The sequence below is a fragment of the Chrysochloris asiatica genome, unplaced genomic scaffold (assembly GCF_000296735.1).
Source record: "Chrysochloris asiatica unplaced genomic scaffold, ChrAsi1.0 scaffold00354, whole genome shotgun sequence".
Taxonomy (NCBI): Eukaryota; Metazoa; Chordata; class Mammalia; order Afrosoricida; family Chrysochloridae; genus Chrysochloris; species Chrysochloris asiatica.
Window position 1 is genome coordinate 929,764 of NW_006408872.1, and position 21,066 is coordinate 950,829.

The 21,066-nt window shown below is 43.7% G+C and overlaps 1 protein-coding gene across 1 annotated transcript; it reads right to left on the reverse strand.

Annotated features, from left to right (window-relative positions):
* Positions 1-634: 634 nt before the first annotated feature.
* Positions 635-18,178, reverse strand: LOC102832097 (chromosome unknown open reading frame, human C21orf58). The gene is made up of 7 exons (XM_006876126.1): positions 18,119-18,178; positions 17,053-17,113; positions 15,511-15,584; positions 14,528-14,686; positions 9,700-9,811; positions 1,342-1,478; positions 635-886 (listed from the first exon to the last, which is right to left on the reverse strand). Exons 1-7 carry the CDS (start codon positions 18,176-18,178, stop codon positions 635-637), a joined length of 855 nt encoding a protein of 284 aa, XP_006876188.1.
* Between the last annotated feature and the right edge of the window lie 2,888 nt (positions 18,179-21,066).

Here is a 21,066-nt window from a genome sequence, read left to right on the forward strand (position 1 = left end):
TGAGTCCAGGTGCAGGGATTCCATCTGCTCAGACCTTTTCAGCCTCCCTAAAGTGGACAGTGCATACCTGTACCTGAGGTGCGTGAACACAAACCAATGTCCCTCTGCTTACCAGATCTGTAGCAAGCAGGGCTCACAATCCTGGGGCTTGTGTGGTAAGGACACCATCAGATGTAGTCCTAGAGGAAAGGAAAAGGTGTTTTGAGGATACCTCTGTTAGGAGGAGGTTCTGACTTTGCTTCGAACATCAAAATGCAGGTGAGTCATACTGAGAGGGATGCTCTAGGCTTGAGTAGAAAGACTCTCACAGACCACTTGTACTGTATACTCATCCTTGGTTGGACAAATGACCAGAACCAGCAGTAAGCTTCTCCCAAAAGGTGGCATGAGGTTCAGACTCAGCCAGGTGGTGGACTATGTGTGGCTGGAGCAGCTACACTGGATGAGAATTCCCTAAACCCCATCCTCTATCCTTCCCTGGCACCTCTCTAAAGTCTGGCTTTTCAGCAGAGAGTATATGGAGGAGATCTAGACCTTGGGACAGCTACAACACACATACTGGTCCATAGCTGTGACCACCCCATCCTCCCACCCCTGCCTGACAAAGTGAGCTCACATCTCACCCAACCAGGACTTACGAATTAAGGACGGGCAGGGTAGCAGCAGCCATAGGGCCAGCCACATGGCGCACTGTGGGCTGAAAGTTGGCGGCCTGTGGGAGTGCCGTGGCTGCAACAACTGATGGCCACATGGGGTAGCTCATAGGGGTCCCAGGTGTGGAGATGGATTGTAGTGGGGCTGGGGGTGCATAGTGGTGATGGTGGTGCACCGAGGCCAGCCTCTGCTTTTCTGCTCGCTGGAAGACAGGGTGTGCCCACTGCGGATCCTGAAATGACACAGGTAAGTGAGAACGTTTCAAGTGAGGACCCCACCCTCTTTGTAGTCCCCCAGAATCCTGAATCAGATTTGAGAGGGGCAAGGAGTGCCAGCCCCACACGGACTACAGGAACCACACTGACTATAGCCTGACTTTAGACAATAACTTTATGAGCCCCTTTTTAGAGGCATGTTGTTGTTAAGTGCCATCAAGTCAGTTCCAACTCATAGCGAGCAACCCTGTATAGGGCTTCCAAGGAGCAGCTGGTAAACTTGAGCCCCCACCAGCCTTGCAGTTCAAACTAACCTTGCAGTCCAACACATAAACCCATAGCACCACACCACAACTCCTTTTAGAGGCCTATAGCTATAAATATTTCCAGAAGGAAAACAATTCCAGGTGCTCTTGTTTAGATTGGGTGGTCCCCACTGTCCCCCACCCCAAGCTGCTCCTGCCTGGCCTACCTGTGGGGTGGGGTGCAGGGCGGTGATCTGTGGCCCTGGGGCAGCCAGTGCAGCAGGTGGCAGAGCCTTGAGCATCATGTTTTGCATGATAATCTGGTGCATCTGGGCGTTCTGCATCAGCATCATCTCCACCATGTCTGAAAGGAGAGAGAGGACTCAGAATGCCTGTGGAGAGGTGCCAGTTATGGGGCCTACTTTAGAAACAAAACTTGTGTTTATAAGTATTTGTTTACAATGGTGCTTTAGCAAGCAGCAGAACATCTGGCACTTTTGTCTTTGTGCAGGTCTGTGAGATACCTTCTGAGAGATAAAACATCTAAGTCAAAGGTATGTGTGTTTTAAGAGACCCCAATTTTCATTCTGCTAAAGATGAACACGAGGACGCTCTGGTAGCATAGTGGTTACGAATCGGGCTGCGAACCTTAAGGTCAGCGGTTCGAAACTACCAGCCGCTCCGCGGGAGAAAGATGAGACTTTCTATTCCCGTAAGGATTTACACCCTCGAAAACCCTGTACAGGGTCGCTATGGGTCGGAACCGACTCGACGGCACTCAACAACAACAACAACAACAATGATGAACACGAGCTCCACTCCTCAAATCATAATTGTCATGGGTTACAGGTGGACCCAAAAGGTATGTCCATATTTTAACCCTGGGGACCCTGGAATGGGATATTTGGAAAAAGACTTGTTCACAGATGTAATTAAACTAAAGGCTCTTGAGATGGGAGATTATTCTAAATGATCTGAATGGGCCCAAATGCAATGACAAATATTCCTACATGAGAAATGCAGAAGGAGATTTGAGGCAAATCTGTGTGGACACTGGCAGGGACTAGAGTACTAGAACCACAAGCCAAGGGACTGTTGAGCAAGGTGAGCAAGGCAAGGAAGGGTCTTCCCCTAGAGCCTCTCCTAGGCCCTGCTCCCACCTTGATTTCAGCCTCTGGCCCCCAGAATTGTAAATATTATTGCAAGCCAGATAGTTTGTAGTGATTTGTTACAGCAGTTCCAGGAAACTAGTATACTCACCAACACTGAGAGTTACAAAATTTTAATTTCTGCCCACATGACAGGTAAACATTGGTACTTTCCACAGCACCTAGATCCCGGAAACGTACTGTCCTGGAGGCTTTGTCGACTGTACAATGGAAGGAGAGGTCTCCTAAGACTATCCTCTCAAACAAATAATGTGACCACTAGAGTCAAAAGCACTTAACAACAACAGCAACAACAAATCCTAGAGTCTGGGGACTGGGCTCAGAGAGGAACATCAGGAGCTGGGGCTGGGCTGCCAGGCCAAGACTGTGAGCCAAGGGGGCTACAGGAGAAGAGAGGGAGGGCAATCAGAGCTGATCCCTGAAGAAGCATAGCAGTGGGAAAATTCAAACGATTGAAGTTGTCAAAGACTGTTTTGCTTGGATCCACCATCAACAGTCATGGAAGCAACAGTCAAGAAATCAAATGACATATTGCATAAGGCAAATCTGCTGCCCAAGACCTCTTTAAAGTGTTGAAGAGCAAAGATGCCAGTTTGAGGACTAAGGCATACCTGATCCAAACCACAGTGTTTCCAATAGCCTCATATTGCATGTGAAAGGTGAACAGTGAATAAGGAAGACTAGAAGAATTGATGCATTTGAGTTATGGCACTGGCAAAGAATACTAAACGTACCATGGACTGTCAGAAGAACAAACAAATCTGTGTTGGAAGAAGTATAACCAGAATGCTCCTTAGAAACCAATGTGACTAGACTTCATCACTCATACTTTGGACGTATTATCAGGAGGGATCAGTTCCTGGAGAAGGACAGACATCATGCTGGGTAAAGTGGAGGGAGACCCCCAACAGGATGGATTGGCTGCAGTGGGCTCATGTATGGCAGCATTTGTGAGAATGGCATAGGACTTAGTCGGTGTTTCATTCTGTTGTACTCATCGGGTCACTATCAGTCAGACTGGCTCAATGGCACTTAGCAACAACAATAACAATCCCCAGGACCTGAAAATACATTACCTTCCATGGCAAAAGATCTTTGTAGCTGGGAAAATTATCCTGTATTGTTTGGGTCTAAACTAAACCATCTATTGATTCCAATTCATTATTGTTGTTGTTAAGTGCCAAAGAGTCAGTTCCAACTCATAACAACCCTGTATAGGGTTTCCAAGGAGTAGCTGGTGAGTTTGAACTGCTGACCCTGTGGTTCAAACCAATTTTGCAGTTCAGTGCTTTATCCCACAGCACCACACCAGGACTCCATTTCCAACTCATAGTAACCCTATATAAAATAGAATAGAACTACTCCATAGGGTTTCTGAGACTAAATCTTTTTGAGAGCAACAGCCTCAAGGAGAGCAGACAGCCTCATCTTCCTCCAAAGCACCACCAGGGCTTAGCATTAGGCTGCTAATTGCAAGGTTATCTGGGTAGGCCCAATGTAATCCAGTAATCCTTACGAGAGGTAAGCAGGAGAGTCAGAGGAGTAGGGGATGTAATCATGGGAACAGAGGTAGGAGCAATAAGGAGGAGGAATCATGAACTAAAAAATGTGTGCAGCCTCTTGAAGGTAGAAAAGGTAAAGAAACAGATGTTCCCTAGGGCCTCCAGAATGAACACAGCTTTTGACCCATTTTCAACTTCTGATCTTGTGTAAAATAATAAATTGTGTTGTTTTAAACCATTAAATGTGTGATGATTTACAGCAGCAATGGGAAACTAATACAAATAGTATGCATCAACGAGATTAATCAAGCTACAACTCTTTCCAAGAATATAGAAAATATCACAAATGTAATATTGGGTGAAAGAAGCCAACTACAAAAAGTATATACTGGGGGAAAAAGTATATACTGTAAGATTTACATGATATGAAATTTGAGGATAAGCAAAACTATAGTATTGGAAGTAAGGAGAGGGTCAGAAATAGATGGCAGACTAGGCATAAAGGCTGTGCAGGCTCTCTGCAGCAAGGATATGGAAAACCAGACAAGACAGACAACATGGACCATCCTGAAACTAATAGAAAAGTGGATCGAGTGCTTACTGGGAGACAGAGTCAAATAGACACAGCAAGACACAGGTGACTGACAAGCAGCTGCTGCAGACAAAACCTACCATAGGCATCTTGAAAGTTCATGAATGGCTTTAGAGATGAGAAAGCATATTTTTATTGAAGAAACCTACCTGTGGCTCATGGAGACAAAGGTGTGATTTATTCATATATTTATTCTTCCTTTTTCCTCTAGCATACCATTCCAGGGAATCTCCTGCTTTTCAGGCAGTCAGAACCACTTGGAAGTTTTAAGCCCTGGGGAGGCGTTATATACAATAACCACACTAGGGTAGGCTAAGCTCCAAATCTGCAAAGTCAACCCTGGCCAACTCTGGTCTGGCTCTCATTAGGAGAGGGGGCTGAACGGATGCATGGGGTAGAGAAAAAAAAAAAAAAAGGAAGGAAGGAAAGGCAAATGATCTAGGCAGGCCCTCCAGACACAGCATGGCCAATTTGAACTTTTCCAGGCGACTGTGAAGGCAAGAGGCCAGTAGGTGGCAGAGCACACTATCTGCTGGTGGAGAGAAAGCCATTGACTTTCTGTTTTGCCTTTTTTTTTTCCTTTTTGCTGTAAGGGATTTTTTATTGTTGTCTTTCTTTTTCTCTTTCTCTCTCTTTCTTTCTCTTCTTTCTTCTTGCATCACACAACAGAAGACAGCAAATGTAACCATATATCCAAGCCATAGTCATACCCTTTACAACCCTACCAGTTGGGCAAGAGTCCATACCAGCTGCTAACACCAGAGTAGTGATTACACCCAACATTTGCTAAAGCCATTATGAATTTAACCATATGAACAGTGAACAGAGGCAACTGGTGAGTGCCTAAAAATACACCAACATACATTCATCAATTTAATATAAATATAACAACATCACAAAGCCTAAAAAGCAGCAGAAAGTAGTTTCTATTCACACACAAAAACAAGACAGAGCAGCTCAAACAAACGACCAAGAGGAAGAGCTAGAAAATACTTTTGAGGAAAGAGAGGCACTGGAACAACCTGAAAAAGAATTCAGGAGCATGATAATGAGGTACATCCAAATGTTTCACAGAAAGGTCAAGGAAGAATTCAAAAAAATGCTGCAGGAACAATCAAACAAAATAGATAACAACATTGGAGACAATACAAAATCTCCAAACAGAGGTTCAGATGATCAATACTAAAATATTAGAAATGGACAATTCACTGAAATGGCAAAGGAATAAAATTGAATTATTGGAAGCTAGAATTAGCAAGCTTAAAGAGAACTCTCTTAGTACTGGTAAAATAGAAGAACAATCAGAAAAAAAAGGAAAAATATGAAGAAAGCCTAAGATTCATGTGGGACAACATGAAGAAAAATAACCTAGGGTGATTGGAATTTCAGAATAAGAAGAGACAAGGAAAACCACAGAAAAGATAGTAGAAGAGATGCTGGAAGAAAAGTTCCCTAACATCATAAAGAATAAAAAGATTAGCATTCAAGAAGCTGAACAGACCCCAGGCAGGATAGACCCTGAAAGAAAATCACTAAGACATATCATAATCAAACTCTCCAAAATCAAAGTTAAGAAAAGAATCATGAAAGCAGCTAGGGAAAAATGAAATGTTACCTACAAAGGAAAACCAATAAGACTAAAGTCTGATTTCTCAGCAGAAACCATGCAGGCAAGAAGGCAATGGGGATACATATACAAAACTCTGAAAGAAAAAACTGCCAGCCAAGAATCATATACCCAGCACAGCTGTCTGTCAAATATGATGGTGAAATTAGAACATCTCAGGATAAACACAAATTAAAGGGCATTGTAAAAGGCAAGGAAATTCTCCAAAATATACTAAACGGAGTTCTTTGGACTGTGAACCAACAAGAGCAGACTGCAACCAGAGATTGATATATATAGCAATACCATATGGCATTCAGTCCAGACATGGAAGTGTACAGAGTAGAACAAAACTATAAGACTAAAAAGAAGGAATCTGGGATGTCAGTATATGATCAAGACAACTACAAAGCAAAGGGAGGAAAAAATAAAGTTACAGAGTTCCAGGTGGTGAGGAGGTCAGGTAGATTTCAGGATAGACGTAAGGATTAGTGATTTCTCTGTTTTTGCTGTTTTATTTGGAGAGGAGTGACTGGAATGAGGTATAGGCAGGGAAGGAGAGGGATGGTTTCTGATTCTTGATGAGGGCCTAGGGCTTTTTACATGGGTATCTTTGTTGTTGTTGTTGTGAAGTGCCATCGAGTCAATTCCGACTCATAGTGACCCTGTATAAGGTTTCCAAGGAGCAGCTGGTGAGCTTGAACTACTGACTTTGCAGTTCAAACAACTTTGCAGTCTGACACATTAGTCCACATCTTTACTTTGTGAAAATTGATCAAGCTGTGTGCTTATGATTAGTATGCTTCTCTGTATATATATTTCAATAAAGCATTTAAAAATTCATGATCTCGCTCTCTCTCTCACACACAATCCAACACTCACACATACATGATTCCCAAATGCAAGGGAAGGAAAGCTAACTGTGATTAAAAGCCAGAAAAAAATAGCCTCCAAGGTCTGTATTGTACAGAATGATATATAAAATTTTTAAAGAGATGTTTAAAGAAGGATAATTTTTTAAATGAGCATATAACAAGAAACTGTTAGTATTGAACAGGAAGACTTAAAAATGGAAGCTCTTGAAATAATTATTTGCAGAAATTTAAAAAAGTAAGTGGACAAATAGAATAGTAAAATAGAGTTAAAAACAGAATCAGAAAACTATAAGATATATTCAAAGAATTTTTCTAGAATACATCAGAAAGAAAAAAAACAACATATAGAAGTAAGGTTCGCTGACTTGGAGTAGAAAAAGAGAGACTGACAATTTCAGATCGGAGTCCCAGACAATATTGAAATAGGACAGACAATATTGAAAAGGATAGTGGCTGCATATTTTCCAGAACTAACAAAAACATAATCTCACAAAAGGAGGCGAGACAAGATAGGAGAAGGAAATGGAACACCTAACTAATTGCCTCCTTAAACAGCTGCCCCCTTTGCCATGGGATGAGAAGAACTGCATGGTGCCTAGCTACCATTACTAAACATTTTGATCATAGCTCCTATAAAAGAATGATGATAAAAAGGGGAATGTGCAGAATGAAATGTAAAATTCTCATGGAATCCAGCATTTCAGAGCCCAGGAATGCTAGATTAGTCCCTGAAACTTTTGGCCTGAGATAATCTTTAGGCATTAAACATTAAACCAAAAATATCCTTTAATCTTCAAATTAAAAGAAAATAGCTTAACTAGTAGAGAATCTATCTGTTTTGAGCATTGGCCTATTTCAAGAATTTCCTGTTAAGTGCCAAATGAGTCGGTTCCAACCCATAGCAACCTGTATAGGGTTTCTGAGGTGAGCTTGAACCACGACCTTGCAGCTCAAACCGACTTTACAGTCCAGTGTATTAACCCATAGCGCCACACCAGGACTACATGAGATCATACTGACAACCGCAACTTGAAAGATTAGATAGAAAATTTAGAGAGCTGTAAATTTATGTTATTGTGGGAATATTTGTTCAAAAAAAGAGAATGAGAATGGTTACATAACTAGAAGAATGTAATCAATGTTACTGAATTGTGAATGTAGAAATAAGTTGGACTGGTTTATGCTCTGGTGTGTTTATTATCAACAACAAATTAAATTAAAAAATAAATAACCTCACAGATACAAGAAACATATTGTATCCAAACCAAGAAGAATAAAAATAAATCCACACCTTGATATATTAGTGTAAAACTGTAAAACATCTGAAACAAAGTGAAGACCTTAGAAATAGCCAGAAAGAAATCCTAGCTCATCTAGAAGGGAATTCAGAGAATGACAGCAGATACATCAACAATAATAGATATCAGAAAGCAACTAGTATTTAAAACAAGGGCAAAAAAAAAAACAAGGGCAAATAAAAACATTTATAGAAAAGAAAACTTTTTTCAGAGACTATGTTAAAGAGACTGCCCTAAAGAAACTTGTAAAAAATCTGTTTCAAGTTGATGAAAACTTATTTCCAGAAGGTGGTATTTACCTAGGACAAATGAGAACATATGTCTTCAAAAAGACACCATAAATGTTCTTATCAGTCTTTTGGTAATAACAACAAACAAGACAAAGAGAAACAACCCAAGTGTCTATCTTGGGTGAATGGATAAAAAAATTGTGGCACATCTGTACAATGGGATACTACTCAGTAATGAAAAGAAACAAAGTATTAATATAACAAACGTAAGTATGATTGAAAAAAATATGCTTAGTGAAAAAAGCTAGATAAAAATTAGTTCCTACCATATGTGATAGGTAAGGTTTTGTGTCAACTTGGCTGGGACAAGATTCTCAGTGGTTTGGCATTTGAGATGTAGTTATCCCCATAATGAGATCTCATATAATGTAATGGACTCTTCTGATTAATCTGCTATGAGCCAAACAGTTGAAAGGATATATCAGGAGAGTCCTGGTGTGGTGCTGTGGGTTAATGTGCTGGACTGCAAAGTCGGTTTGAACTGCAAGGTCGGCGGTTCAAGCTCATCAACTGCCCCTTGGAAACCCTATATAGGGTCGCTATGGGTTGGAACCTATTTGACAGCATTCAACAATAACAACACTCCTCAGGGGTGTGGTCTGCTTCCAATATATTAGACACTAAGGCAGCTTGTTTGTTTTCTACTGGATCTAGATCTTCCATCTAACTCATGCTCTGACCTTAGCAGCCTGCCAGTCTGCCTGTCTGCTTCCTCAAGCACCTGCTAATCTGCTTTTTGTCACTATAACACATAAAGCAGATCAGCAGTTGCTTGAGGAGAAAGTGAAAGGGGCACAAGAAAACTGTTGGGGTGATTACTATGTTTATTATCTTAATTGTAGTAATGGCTTGTCAAAATTTATCAAATGCACACTTTAATAAGTATTTACAGGTCACATATAAGATATGTCACATATCGCAATAAATCTGTTTTGAAAATGAAATACCTACAAGTTCTTTAAAGAGAAGAAGCAATGTAACAAGAGTGTTGTATCAGTAATAAGTGGATGTTTTGAGATGAGATTCTAATTCTTTTGACTCCTAGTCCAGTGCCCTTTCTTTTGTCTCTTGCTTATTTCTTTAAGAGCTGTCCTTCATATAAAGATTTCTTAAAGTTAACATTATGTTCATGTTAGTAAATTTATAGCATCAGTTGGGGAGCTCAAAGTTGACCCTATATAACTATCCCGCTTACAAAAATATTTTTCTTTCAATTGGGATTTTATAAACTCATCATAATATGGAATACTTACCTTCCTTAATACTCCCAGACCTAGGAGTGGGGAAGGTCTGGGGGGCAGGAATCTGTGCAATGAGAGGCTGATGAGGTAGCTGTTGAATGATGGTGGCAGGTGGCTGGGGTACCTAGGGTGAGGCAAATAATTAGCTATCTGAATGCATCCAGAAAAGTGTGTTCTATAGAATCCACCCAACTATACACCAGCCTACCCATACACCTACCCACCTATCCATTCATCCATCTATCCACTCAATTATCTATCCACCTATCCATCTACCCGCCCACACATCCACCATTCCATGTATTACGTATTCATCCAACCATCCATTCATTCACCCATTTATGCACCATCCTTCCATCCCCATTCATCTATCCAACCACCTATCCATCCACCTACCTACCCACCATTCACTGATCAAAAGGGAACTTTAATTAGCCCTAAAAGAAGAATAGATGGCTGAATAGATAGATATATGCTTGTGGGTTTTAGTTAGAACAAGAAAGTAAAAGACAAGAAAGGAGGACAACAACACTAGTAGGGTGTACTCATCATGGAATGTTCAAGATTTTTTAAAAGGCAACATTTACTTAAGACCAAAGTTGAGAAGGGATGGGAAGGAGGGTGAAATGGAAACACAAATCACAGGGAGGAAGTGGGATAACTTTTGTTACATAGAAGGGATTACAATCATTGAGATGAAACAAAGTGTATAATTTGTTGAATATAACTGGTGATCTCTATAAATCTTCACTCAATTAACAATAAAACTTGAAAAAAGAAGAAAATGTGGCATCAGGAGTTGAGGAAGATTCACTATCAACCTGCAATTTACAGATGACACAACCTTGCTTGCTGAAAAGGACTTTAAATACTGATGAAAATCAAAGACTACAGCCTTTAGTATGGATTGCACTTCAATGTAAAGAAAATAAAATCCCCACAACTAGACAAATAAGCCACATCATATTAAACAAGGAAAGAATTGGAGTTGTTAAAGATTTCATTTTACTTGATCCACAGTCAACACTCATGGAAGCAGCAATCAAGGAATCAAATGGCATATTGCATTGGGTAAGTCTGTTGCAAAAATTCTAAAAAGCAAACATGTCATTTTGAGGACAAAGGTGGACCTAACTCACATCATGGTATTTTTAATTGCCTCAATTGCATGCAAAAGTTGAACAATGAATATGAAAAACCAAAGAATAGTGGTGTCTTTGAATTATGCTGTTTGTGGAGAATATTAAATATATCAGTGTTATAGATTTAATTGTGTCCCCCAAAATACGTGTCAGCATGGCTGGGCCATGATTCTCAATGGTTTTGCAGTTATGTGATGATCCTCTATGATGTGATCTGACGTGATAAACCAATAAGAAGATTAAGGGTGGGATGTTGTTGTTGTTAAATGCCATGGAGTCAGTTCTGATTCATAGTGACCCTGTATGGAGTTCTCAAAGGAGTGGCTGGTAGATTTCAACCACCAACATTATGTTTAGGAATTCGGTGCTTATCCAACAGCACAATACATCACACTTAATCCTATCAAGACCCTGATGGAATGTAAGGGAGATTCCCAAGAGTTTGACATGCAACACCTTAGATCTTACAAGAGATAAAAGGAGAGAGAAGTGGTAAAAGGCAGAGAAGAAGGGCCTTCTACCACCAAGAAAGATCTAGTAATGGAGTGTGGCCTTTGGACCTGCATCCCTGCACTATGAAGCTCCTAGGCTCTAGACATACGGAGATCTCTAAAGAATGCTGGACTTACAGATACTAAAAGGAGACAAGAGCTAGTGCTCCGAATTCAGCTTTCTAGCCTCCTAAACTGGGTTAAAAGAAGCTCTGGTAGCATAGTGATTACAAATCGGGCTGCGAACCTTAAAGTCAGCAGTTTGAAACTACCAGCTGTTACACGGGAGAAAGATGAGGCTTTCTGCTCCCCATAAAGATTTACAGCCTCGGAAACCCTGTACAGGGTTGCTATGAGTCGGAACCGATTCCACGGCACATAACCACCAAACTGGGTTAATGTGCCAGACTGCAAAGCCGTTTGAGCTGCAAGGTCAGTGATTCAAGCTCACCAGCTGCTCCTCGGAAACACAGGGTTGCTATGGGTCAGAACTGACTCAGTGGCATTTAACAACAAAAACATCTTAAGGCAATGGGTTGCTAGGCCTGGGGGAGGAGATCCTAAACTGTGAGATCATAAATCTCTGTTTGTCAAAGACATCCACTTGTGATATTTCTTTTATAGTAGCACTAGATAACTAAGACAACCATGGACTGCCAGAAGAATGGACAAATCTGTCTTGATAGAACTACAACAAGAATGTTCCTTAGAAGTGAGCCTAGCAAGACTTTATCTCATATACTTTATCATGAAGGACCAGTCCCTGGAAAAGGACACCATAGTTGATAAAGTACAGGGTCAGTGAAAAACAGGAAAACCCTCAATGAGATGGATTGACCAGTGGCTTCAACAAGGGGCTACAATATAGCAACAGTTGTGAGGCTGATGCAGAACCAGGCAGTGTTTCGTTCTGTTTATATATATGGTTACCATGAGTTGGCACCTAACCACCACAACAACAGCACTTTAGGAGTTGGCATTTTCAATGTTCCTACATTTTCTGTCTTTTTCAAGCTAAGTGAATGCCTGTCTGCATTATGTTTGCCTGAATAGAAATACATTAATTGCCATCAAGTAGGTTCTGACTCATAATCATAAGACAATACAACAAACTGACAGATGAGTGGTAGAATAGAAATATATCAGGTTCTTATCATGAAAATATCCCTTGGCTTCTCTGCTGAGTTAAAGTCATTGTTCAGCAACTTCAAGAAAGCACTAGGTGTAGATAGAGGGGCAGGAAGACCTTTTATTCTAATTTTTGGTATACACAAGCTCTGCATGACCTTGTCCTTTATTTTTCCACTTACAGAAAGTATGCCATACCCCAAGAGTTGGCAAGCTTTTTCTGTAAAGGGCCAAATAATAAATATTTTAGGCTTTCAGGTCATACAGTCTCAGCTGTAACTATTCAAATTTGCTGTTGTAGTATGAAAGCAACCATAGAGAATATATAAACAAATGGCTGTGTGTCGATAAAACTTTATTTATGGGCACTGAATTTTGAATTTTGTATACTTTTCACATATTATAAAATATTCTTCTTTTGATTTGTTAGCTGACAGGTTGTACAAAAACAGGATAACCCAACTTTGGCCTGTTGTCATAGTTTGTCAACTCCTGGAGGCATTCTTAGAATGGCTGTGCTTGTCCTGGCCAATAGGACCTCCTACCTCAGGATCCCTGAGTCCAGCTGATGGCGAGCTCAGTTTAGTGACCAAGGGCCACTGCGCACACTCTTACAGGATGAGATTGGATCACATAGCATGACTGAGCCCTGATAAAGATGCAGTGAAGGTAGGCCTTTTTGGTTTGGGAAAGGGGTCCTGAGTTCCTCTAGGACCCCCACCATTCCTATGATAACTGAAAGGGAGACCAGAAAAGTCTCAGGGATTCCAGGTGTTGGAAGACTGAAAGGGAAAGTCTAGGATATCTAGAACCTGGACAGTAGGCAGCCCACAACAAAAAGGGACTCTAGGGTTTATGTGAGCATGGATCCCTTTGAGGTTGCCCTTCACACATGGTTCCATCCACAATGTGTAGCTAGGATCTCCTCCCCAAGAACAAAAGCCCTCCTAGTCATGAATCCAGTCAGTTAGGCACCATCAAACTTCTTGACCAGCTAATCCAGAATATTCTTAACATGGTCCTGCTACAATTTTGGCCTCCTTTTCTCCCCTTCTCCCATACTCTGCACCTGAGTCACATGGAACTTTTTGTGGAGACTCAACCTGGCAGTTTCTCAGGTCTCTCTCCCTTTTCTGGGTGGTCCTGGTGAGGTGCTGTGGACTGAAAAGTTGGTTTGAACTGCAAGGTTGGTGGTTCAAATTCACCAGCTGCTCCTAGGAAACCCTACACAGGGTCACTATGGGTTAGAACCAACTCAAAGGCATTTAACAACAACAACAGTTGCCCTCTAATACATCTTCTTTTGCTTAAGCCAGTCAGAGTTGCTTTCCATTGCGTACAAACCTGAAGGCTGAATAAAGTTTGAAGTTCTCAAATTTGGACACTCATTTACCTCTTGAAGTTTTGTTGCTATGTGCTATCAAGTCAGTTCCGGCTCATAGTGACCCTGTATAGGGTTTCTGAGGAGCAGCAGGTAAGTTCAAACTGCCAAACTTGCAGTTCAAAACAATATGTGGTCCTGCATTTTATCCTACAGCACCACACCAGGACTCCTTTAAATTTAGTCCTTAAAATTAAGGTATTAAGCTTTCCCCGATCACTATGAAGTTTTGAAAGAGTTGACATACTTCTTCCTTCCTGATGCTGAACTTCCCAACCACTCCACTCCTAGAGCAAAGACTAAGAGCAGAGTTGGAGTTAGGAAGATGGAGTTGGAACCTTAGTTTCTCAAATGCAACAAGGGGTACAACCATCCCCTCTTCCACTGATCTGCAGGGTCCTTGCACCATTGGCTCTTAGTCCATCAGCCCTCTTCAATGCACTTTCACAACACTGGTGGGTTTGCCCTGAAATGGGTAGTTATAAGAGAGATAAATCAATTATCATCTCTTTGTCTAGATGACATGTTTCTATGAGCATACTGTTCTCCTAAAACTTCTGACAAACTGTGGGCATAAGGAGGTGGTTGGAATGGGATTGCATATTTAGTACAGATACACACACAATACACACTTGCGTGGGTACTTGCAAGTCAGACATGCTGTTCTCATGTCTGTTTGGTGAAGATATGTCTCTTACTGAGTGCTGGATGATCCGGGGTGGCTCTGGGCCTGGTGGGGGCGGTAGCGTAGAGGTGGCAGGGTGGCCCAACACAGGGGGCACCTCTGACCCCCAGGCCCGTCTCTCTGTCCCCCTCCAGGTGTGGGCCCGAGAGAGCTCCTCCAGGAGGTGCTGTTCCTGAAACACATACAGAACCTGCTGGCCTCCTGCAGAAGCCAGGAAAGGAAATGCGCAGAGAGCCACATCTGGTGTGACAATATCCAAATCCTCAGAAATAGAGCTCCATGGGGGAAAGGGTCATAGGGCTGTTAAAGTGGGTCATTTCTCAGAGGCTCTGCCCTCGCCCCACCTCATTGCTCATGGGACCTGTGGCTGTGGGGTTGCAGGCAAACTGGGCTTGCTGGGACTGAACCAGTATAGAGAGGGGTCCTGGGGACCTCTGGAGGGGCACATGTGAAAATCTTTTTTCTTTATAATTTTACCAAATTGTTTTCTGGTTGTTTTGTTTTGTTCAAGCAGAAAGAGTCTGTTTTCTCTTTCAAGCATGCCTCAATGCTCACTCCCTCTAGGAAGAGTTCTATTCTAGAAGGAAGAGCTTCCTAAACTCAGCTCCAGTGCAGTGCTACTCTTTACTACCACCTTGGATTCTATGACCTCTGTCCCACAACATTCCTGAGTCTAATCTGGATGAAGCCCAGGATGTCTTAGAGTTGCCTTTTCATGCAGGATCTGGGTCCTTCCTTAATATTCTGCCTTTGATGTATATAACCAACACAAGCTCTTCAGCTGCCAAGAACTCCTGAGCACCTCTTGGCTGCATACAATGTCTTATCTAGGGAGCTGCGAGTCACCAGTTATCATCAGTGAGTCAAAGATGCTCAAGAAGCAGCATTAAGCACTCAGAGACCACTGATTATCACAGCCCACTGACTAGATCAACAGCCTGGCTGATAGGAGCTGCAGTGGGCTCAGGCCAGGCTGGCTGGGAGGGTCAGGCCTACCCAGAGTCTCTGCAGGAGCTCCTTCCTTCTCCTCAGGGCAATCTGGAGGGCATCATCTGGCCTGGCCTCCTCTCCTGGAAAGGAAACATGTACTCAAAAGCCAGGCACACCTTGGAATGCCCCCAACACATCTGCTCTGGGACCAGGGTGACCTGGAGCCTCCAGCAAGTACCTGTCTCTAAGGGCTCCGTCGGGGAGAGGGCCGTAGGGCTGTTAAAGTGGGTCATTTCTTAGAAGCTCTGCCCTCACCCCACCCCATTGCTTATGGGATTTGTGGCTATGGTATTAAAGGCAAAACTGGGCTTGCTGGGACTGAACCAGTGTGTAGAGAGAAGAGGGCTCAGGGGTCATCTTCAGGTACTGGGACAACACAAACTCTCAGCCTTCTTGTTGGAGTCTATGGGTCATCTGACCCCTGGGAAGTCACAGAGAGCCGATTCCTACCCAGGCTCAGGACTCTCTGCTTTTGCAACAACCTCATAGAAAGTTCCATTAGCACTGCTGACCATGGGCAGGGCAGGGAAGGATCCTCTTTCCAGGGCTTAGTATCAGGGCCTCAGCTCACAGCATAGCCACCTGGAGCCACCAGTGACTTCAACTTGTTTAGGGCCATAGCGCTGTCTACTAACTCCCAGAAGTCCCGTCTGCAGCTCCCTTCTGTCCATGTCTCTCTTGGGAAAGGAGCCCAAACTCAGGAGAAGGCTCTGGACGGATCTGTATCCAGGCCAGACTCTGGCTTCTTTGCTCTGGGTCCAGGGGACCTGCCCACTGGCTCCTTGCTTGAGTCCAGCTGTGGGGGCTGTGAGCTGCCAAGGATTCCCAGTCCCTCAGTGTCACAATCAGGTAACACAGTTTGGAATTTTCAGTCTCAATAAGGACTCTTGTCTGCTGCCTTTGAGAGCTGTCCGGCATCCCACTGGCCTTTCAGGGGTCCCACTGCCCAAGCCAGTGGCCTCCCCGGTCCACGTCTGCATAACAAGAAATGTTCCTCTGGGTCTCTTAGTATTTGCCAAGTGTCTCAGGACCCCAACTCCCTCATCAGGAATGCAGTCCCTGCCCTGGTTCCATGTAGCCTGAGCACTTGACTGGAGACCATGGGGAGGGTGGGTCCAGGACTGCCTCCACTGCCACCCTCAGGACAAGCTCAGGACTCTGGACTCAGCAATTGGTTGTGATGCTAATTCTTCCAACCTCAGTGGCCTGGGTAGGTTACTTAACCTTTCTCAGCCTTTCTTTTCTCACTTGATAAATGGGAACCGTCACCCCATTTTGGGTTTTGCGGTCTAAAGGCGGTAGTACTTGTGAGTGTGGGCACCACAGTGTTGGGACATGTGTGTATGTATGCATGTGTATGAGTGTTTTAAAGACAAAAACAAAAGCCGTCAAGGAAATTTCTTAAGGATAATCATGCCACTAACAGGAAGACGAGAAGTACCGAGCAGGGGGTGAGGACTCCTATTGCAGACTGTTTGTCCCTACCTCCACTCAGAATGGCCGATCTTGTGCCACCTGAGCCAGCTCCAAGCAGCCCAGGACTCTTACCTGCCACAAGATGTGGGACTTCAGATTCCCCTTCCATGTTCTCACGCTCACACTCCAGCTTCTGAGAGGACAAGAGACCATGTGTGATGTGGGCATTGGCTCCAGCTTAGTGTGAGCAGAAGCTGGGCCTCCCCACCTGCCCTGCCCTCCCCAGCTGCCTACCCTGCAGAGCTATTGGCTGTAAGCATCTAGTCCATGGGCTGTAGGAACAACTAAGAGTATTTCCATGTGACCTGGACCCAGTGTTTGGAAGTATGCAGTGCCATGTGAAGGTTGCAGTGATACCTGGGTTCTCTCAGGCACTGCCTCGGTCATACTACTCAGGATCATGCATGCATTTCCCATTTTAAAATCTGAGGATGCATACTCTGATGGGTCCTCCTTTGGACAGTTTTCTGAGGCGTGGTCCTGGGCAGGATGACTCACAATGACCATCTAGTCACCCCTGCCGGTGTGCAGTCTGACTTGCCCCCTCTACCCTGATCCACCTGTGGCCCTGCAGCTTTGTAGACCCTACTGAGCCCTGAGCTGGGCAGGGCTCAGGTTGCCTCAACCAATGAGACCCCCCTCCCCCACAGCCCTCCTGTGGGAGGGGGCCAGGTGCAGCTCTGGAGACTTGGTTCCCCCATGAGGAGGAAGGAGGCCAGGTAGGCATGTGAGGAGCCACCAGGCCTAGGTCCCACACAGTCCCAAAGACCCTCAGAAAGAGTGAGAAGAATATGTTTGACACAGGTCATCAGGTCACAGCCTGACCACCCAGGTAGCCCGGCACCTGAAGCAAGTCCACCTGAGTCTGTCTCCATAGCAGCAGCCATGTCTACCTTGTGACTCAGGAAGTGCTAGAACCTACCAGGTTCTGTATGAACTGAGAAACCTATAATCAATTTACCAAAGGATGAAACCAGGGAAAGGCTCTACTTTGGAAGCAGGAGCGCCCCTGCAGACAGTTTGCGAGAGGCAGAAAGCAAAGGTGTGTTGCTTTGAACTGTCCCTTGTTTTGAAAACATAAGGGTAGAGTTTGTTTAAGGGAATTATTAGAAACATGACTTTTCCTAGGTCTTCCTACCTTTTCCAAGAGTTTGAGTGTCAGGCGAGTCATTTGGTCGGCCACCAATGAGTCCACCATGGCAGAGACCTTGTGAGGCACTTTCTGCAGGGCCGTATGTCTTCCTCAATCCTCAGTTATCTGCAGGAAAGAACAAGTAAGTGGCATCACTGAATTTATTGCAGAACTCACCAGACTCTGCCTGTTTACCTCCAGGGACAGCCAGGTGGGCAGAGCCGAGCCGGGTGGGGGGCGGTATACTGGCCTGGCCGTCACATTCCTCCTCCTTCTCAAACTCCAGTGCCAGTGAGCCAGAACCAGCTGTGCCTGGGCAGTTGCTAGACGCCCCAGGACAGGGAGGGGCAGTCCCAGTTGCTAGGCTTCTGCTGAGAGCTGTCCCTCAGCCCAGTCCGTTGCCACGTGGGTGTTACCTATAAACAGTGATCCCCAGGTGTGGCAGTGCTGGGCTCCTTGGAAAAGCAGCAGTGGGTAGAAGCTAGGGTTGGAGGGAGAAGGACCACTCCATGTGTGTGAAGAACGAAGGAGAATCCTATGGTGTGTTCACCATTCACCACCTTTCACTCCCCAACCCCAGTTTAGGACCCATAGCAGGTCACAGCCTGAGAGTGGGGAGAACTAAGAGGGAATGTTAACCTTTGGGTTTCAGGAAATCCTGGGCTGCAGAAGGGTCCAGGTCAGAGGGGCTGCCTGGGAAGGCTGGGATGGGGGAAGGACAAGGTCCTAATTTTCTCCACAGCATGGGATAGCTTTTACTGGATTGTCTCACCCCTTGCTTATTTAGTTTATGACCATGTCACACTGGAACACGAGGAGTTCTGCATGGTTGCTGCCAAGGCCTTCCCTCCTGCCTCTGTGCCATCCCATTCAGCTTTTCAGCATCCTAGACTGCAGCAGAGGCAGCTTTCATGGTGTTCACCCTTTCACACGGCGATATGCAGGCACAGCTGTTGGATGCTTTCCCTTCACTTCCCAACTCCACAGCAAACCCCACCCTCAGCATCGCATCGACTCTGACATGGCAGCATTCTCCCATGCCCACAGCATCTGTGTCTGCACTCTGTTTGCTCATCCTGCCCCTGGAACTCAGTGCAATCTGTTTCCACACTCTGGGATTTCTTTCACTCTCCTTCTAATAAATAGGAGGTTGTAAGTTGATGAGAGATGACAATGTGACTGGAAATACTGAACCCACTTAGCCCAGTGACACTTGATACACAAGAGTATGGGGGAGCACGTGAGGATGTTCAAGAGCACGTGTGCACACACAAGAACATGCAAGGGCACATGAGAGCACACGAGAACACACTGTCCAGGTAGGCATTGCTGCCTTCTTTGGTGCACATACCCCAGCACCTTAATCCTGTGAGTGACACAAGGCCCAAGTTATTGCTAGAGTTACCGCTACTATGTATCAGTGTGGTGATTGATTTCATGTGTTCATATGACCAGGTTGTGGCCCCCAGTTATTTAGTCAAACATGAATTCATCTGAGGTAGAGCAGCTATTTCCGCCCCCCATTGTCAGTGGGTCTATTCCAGGTGAAGGCTGTAATAGCCAAAATTGAGGTTTCCTGAGAGAAAAGTATTTGAAAGATTGACCTTCTGGGAGATAAGAATGGTGAAAATTGAAGCTGCTTGGAAACAATTAGTCCAATGGGCTAATGGACCATGGGAACACCATTGTCCATGACCCTGAGACTAGAAGACTTAGATGGTTCTTGGGTACCACTACCAACTGCTCTGGAAATATACAGTGGGAGAAAATGTGTAACCAAACTAAAAATCATTAAAAAATAAAACAAAAAAGGACTAGGATTACTGGTCAGATAAACTGGTGGAACCTCAAAACTATGGTCACAATTCAGGTCTGCAATTGAATTCACCTCCGTGGTTCCATGTTCAGCCAAGCAATAGATAGGTATATGTTGTTGTTGTTAAGTGCCATTGAGTCGGTTGTGACTCATAGTAACCCTGTGTAGTGTTTCCGAGGAGCGGCTGATGAATTTTAACTGCTCACCTTGCAGTTCAAACTGACCTTGAGATTGAGTGCTTATCCTATGGCACCACACACCAGACTCCAGATAGGTATATGTTGTTGTTAAGTGCCATGGAGTCAATTTTGACTCATAGCAACCTGTATAGGGTTTCCAAGGAGCAGCTAGTGGTTTGAACTACCAACCTTGTAGTTTGCAGTCCAGTGATGATCCTACAGCTTCACACCAAAAGTCCAGCTAGGTATGTTTGTTCTTGTTAAGTGCTATAGAATCAGTTCTGACTCATAGAGACTCTGTATAAGGTTTCAGAGGAGCGGCTGGTAACTTGAACTGCTGACCTTTGTGGTTCAATTAGACCTTGCAGTCCAGTGCATTAATTTGTAGTGCCACACCAGGAATCCAGATAGATGTATTAGGGGTGGGGTAAACTACTAGTGGGATACACACAGCATAGAATGGTTAACCATTCAAGATAAAAAAGGCAACATTTACCTAAGGACAAAATTTAGAAGTGTTGAGAAAGAAGGAGGAATGGCAACAAGCAACACAAGGAGCAGTGGGGTAATGAAGTGACATTGAGGGTATCATAAACGAAGAGTATGATTTGTTGCTTTATAAACCTTCACTCAATTCAAAATAAAATTAAGAAAAGTAGGCATTTGAAAATACTGATACTTGATATCCTCTTAAGGAAAATGTGTCCCAAATTTAAATATCACTGGAATTTAGAAAAGAATTATAAATACATGGCTTTTCGATTTTTGGTACATACATTAAAAGTTATCTACAAATAGTTAATAGTATTTATGTGCTGACCCTTAAAACAACCAACAAAATACCAATTACAACGGGGAAGAAGTATTGACTTGTTGAAGTTTCCAGCCTGTTGGGAGGTGATGGGAAAACATGGAGCATGAGCATGAGAACTAACTGCTTCAAATAAATCCATTTCTCT